The 3,899-nt window shown below is 51.1% G+C and overlaps 1 protein-coding gene across 4 annotated transcripts in view; it reads left to right on the top strand.

Annotated features, from left to right (window-relative positions):
* The window catches only part of WDR13 (WD repeat domain 13), a 9,644-nt gene extending 6,678 nt beyond the window's left edge, over window positions 1–2,966 (top strand). For 2 of the 4 annotated variants that reach the window (XM_037736875.1, XM_037736876.1), the window contains exons 9-10: window positions 2,072–2,190; window positions 2,633–2,963. In XM_037736875.1, coding sequence (XP_037592803.1) covers window positions 2,072–2,190; window positions 2,633–2,817 — 304 coding nt within the window. In that variant the 3' untranslated portion in view covers window positions 2,818–2,963. Of the gene's footprint in view, window positions 1–2,071; window positions 2,191–2,571 lie in introns of all 4 variants that reach the window. The other 2 variants (XM_017523868.2, XM_017523867.2) reach the window with 2 other exon arrangements.
* The last annotated feature ends 933 nt before the right edge of the window (window positions 2,967–3,899 follow it).

The following is a 3,899-nucleotide window of genomic DNA, read 5'->3' on the forward strand; positions in this document are numbered from 1 at the left end:
TTTTTTGAGGTGGAGTCTCACTCTGTCACCAGGCTGGAGTGCAGTGGCCTGATCTCGGCTCACTGCAACCTCCACCTCCTGGGTTCAAGCGATTCTCCTGCCTCAGCCTCCTTAGTAGCTAGGACTACAGGCATGTGCCACTACGCCTGGCTAATTTTTGTATTTTTAGTAGAGATGAGGTTTCACCATGTTGGCCAGGCTGGTCTCGATCTCTTGACCTCGTGATCCGCCCACCTCGGCCTCCCAGAGTGCTGGGATTACAGGCGTGAGCCACTGCACCCAGCTCTCTCCTCCTTTTTAAACAATTTCTATATATATGCTTTAAAAATTTTTAATTTAAATTTACCCTTAGGTTTGTGCCTATTTCCCACAGCCCCTCCCTTCTTCCTCCTACCACCTCTGGCCCTCTCTTGCCATAGTAAAGCCCATTATGATCCACATCTTTCCATATACCCTTCTCTCTCCACGAATCTGAGGCGTGTACACATACTTATGTGTGTTTTTGTTTGTTTATGAGATAGGGTTTTGCTGTCACCCAGATTGGAGTGCAGTGGCGTGATCATGGCTCACTGCAGCCTCCAACATCTGGGCTCATTTGATTTCCCCACCTCAGACTAAGTATCTGAGATTACGGGCATGTGCCACCATGCTGAGCTAACTTTTTTAATCTATTTTTTGCAGAAATGAGGATTTGCCATGTTACCCAGTCTGGTCTCGAACTCCTGGCCTCAAGCAATCCTCCCACTTCAGCCTCCCAAAGTGCTGGGATTACAGGCGTGAGCCACCTTGCCTGGCTCCCACCATAGTTTTGAAGGAAAGACATTTTAAAGAAATGGGTTTTCTTATCACTTAATGTTCCTTTTATGGAGGTACCAGTTTCATTGTTCACCTATTGAAAGACATTCTTGGGCCAGGTGCAGTGGCTCACGCCTGTGATCCCAGCACTTTGGGAAGCTGAGGTGGGCGAATCACTTGAGATCAGGAGGTCAAGACCAGCCTGGTCAACATGGAAAAACCCTATGTCTACTAAAAATATGAAAATCAGCCGTATGTGGTGACAGGCGCCTGTAATCCCAGCTACTCTGGAGGCTGAGGCTGCAGAATCACTTGAACTTGGGAGGCAGTGGTTGCAGTGAGCTGAGATCATGCCATTGCACTCCAGCCTGAGTGACAGAGCCAGACTCCATCTCTTAGGAAAAAAAAAAAAAAAAAAGGCTGGGCACGGTGGCTCATACCTGTAATCGTAGCACTTTGGAAGGCCGAGGCAGGTGGATCACGAGGTAGGAGTTCAAGATCAGCCTGGCCAATATGGTGAAACTAAAAATATAAAAATTAGCCAGGCATGGTGGTACACGTCTATAGTCCCAGCTACTCAGGAGACTGAGCAGAAGAATCACTTGAACCTGGGAGGCAGAGGTTGCAGTGAGCTGAGATTGCATCACTGCACTCCAGCCTGCGGACAGAGTGAGACCCTGTCTCAAAAAAAAAAGAAAAAAGAAATGGCCTTTTCATACATCTCAAGTTTCTCACCAGGCGATGCCTTGTAGAAACTCCCCAGGTCACCTTTGGGAACTGTGCTTTATTCTTTCTAAGGGCTGTGCAGTTTTCCACAGTGTGGGCGTACCATGGTGTGTTCATTTAGTCTCTTTGTGCCTGTCTTAACACCAGGATCTTAGAAAGAAAAACTAGTGAATGAAACTGGAGAGGCTCCTGTTTATATCAACAGAGACAGTTTCTGAGCCATCGGCCTCTATTTACAGTTTACGCAGTCACCTCAGAATTGGGTTTCATAAGCTGGGTATGGTACGTACCTATAGGTAGTCGCAGCTACGCAGGAGGCTGAGACGAGAGGATCACTTGAGCGTGGGAGGTTGAGGCTGCAGTGAGCCATGATCGCACCACTACACTCCAGCCTGGGTGACAGAGTAAGATCCTGTCTCAAAAACAAAAAATATTGGGTTTCATGAACCTTGAAAAGAACTTAGGCATGGGGTGGGGACACAGGCCCACAACTTGTCCCCCTGCTGGGGCTGGGGCTGTGTTTTGACCTTCTTTCTCGTCCTCCTCTCAGAGTGGTAGACAACGAGGGGACCCTGCAGCTGAAGAGAAGCTTCCCCATCGAGCAGAGCTCACACCCGGTGCGCAGCATCTTCTGTCCCCTCATGTCCTTCCGCCAGGGGGCCTGCGTGGGTGAGTCCTATAGGGACAGGGGATCTGGGTGGCTGGGGGAGGGGCAGGGACCAGGGCTGGTCCCGACTTGGCTTAGATATCACGACACCCTGACTTCCTGGGCCTCATGACCCCTCACACCCCAACAGCCTCAGTCTGGGACTGACAGCTCCAAACAGCTCAGAGAACTCACAGTTTGCACTTGATCTCAGCCAAAAGGCCGAGAAGCAATCAAAACTCACACTTTGAACACACCTCCCCCAAAAAAGCCCAGAGACCTTGTACTCTGCACACAGTACTGAAATAGCCAGGTGACCTCCCAGCTAGGGATGGGGCCCCCTCAAACTTCCCCAAGCCATGCTGGGACCTCACACCTCCAACATACACCCTTCAACACCTCAGGGACTTCCCACCAGGGGCACCCCAGGCGCCTCCCGATGGCCTCTCCCTCTCACCCCGACAGTGACAGGCAGTGAGGACATGTGCGTGCACTTCTTTGATGTGGAACGGGCAGCCAAGGCTGCTGTCAACAAGCTGCAGGGCCACAGTGCGCCCGTGCTTGATGTCAGCTTCAACTGCGACGAGAGCCTACTGGCCTCCAGTGACGCCAGCGGCATGGTCATCGTCTGGAGGCGGGAGCAGAAGTAGGGTCCTGCCGGCCCTGCTGCTGTCCACCATCTCATCCCTTTACTCCAGCCTCGTGTTGTAAATAAAGCTTCAGTGGTTGTGCTGAGGGCCGGCTCCCAGCTCTGCCGGGGACTGGCAGGGGAGCAGGCAGCTCCAGGAACACGGTGGAACGGAGTTCATTGACTCATTTGTGCATTCATGCATCGATTCATTCATTCCACAAGCATTGATTGAATGTCTGCGGGGTCACAGGCACCGCTTTAACTGTTTTACACACTCATGCATTCAATAGACGTTAGTGAGCCCTGACTGTGTGCCAGGAACTGTTCTAGGCACTGGGGATACTGCTGTGACCTAATCTGATGGAAATGCCTGCCCTTGTTGGGCTTGTGTTGTAGAGGAGACAGTAGACAAAAATATGGAACAGGTCAGCTAATGATGAGTGGTGCAAGGAAAATAAGGCAAGGATGGGAGACAGAGCTGCAGAAGTTGGAGTTGGGGGAGTGGGACTTTACGGTATCAGGGAAGACGTTCCTGACAGGGTGGCTTCTTTTGTTTTTGAGAGGGGGTCTCACTCTGTCAGCCAGGTTGGAATGCAGTGGCATGACCATAGCTCACTGCAGCCTCAACCTCCAGGGCTTAGGTGATCCTCCCACTTCAGCTTCCCAAGTAGCTACAGGTGTACACCACTACACCCAGCTAATATATATATTTTTAAAGACGGGGTTTCACCATGTTGGCCAGGGTGGTCTCGAACTCCTGACCTCAGATGATCTGCCCGCCTTGGCCTCCCAAAGTGCTGGGATTTCAGGCATGAGCCACCATGCCCAGCGAGACCCTAATTTTTGTATTTTTAGTAGAGACAGGGTCTTGCCATGTTGCCCAGGCTGGTCTCGAACTCCTGGGCTCAAGCGATACACTCGCCTCAGCCTCCCAAAGTTCTGGGATTACAGGCATGAACAACCACGCCTGGCTCAGGGTGACATTTAAATAAAGACCTGAATGAAGTGAGTGGGAGTCATAGTGTAGGGGCAGAACATTTTAGGCAGAGAGAAAGCCAGCCTAAAGACCCTGAGGCTGGAGCGTTCCAGAAGGATCATTGT

The sequence above is a fragment of the Cebus imitator genome, unplaced genomic scaffold (assembly GCF_001604975.1).
Source record: "Cebus imitator isolate Cc_AM_T3 unplaced genomic scaffold, Cebus_imitator-1.0 Scaffold30, whole genome shotgun sequence".
NCBI lineage: Eukaryota > Metazoa > Chordata > Mammalia > Primates > Cebidae > Cebus > Cebus imitator.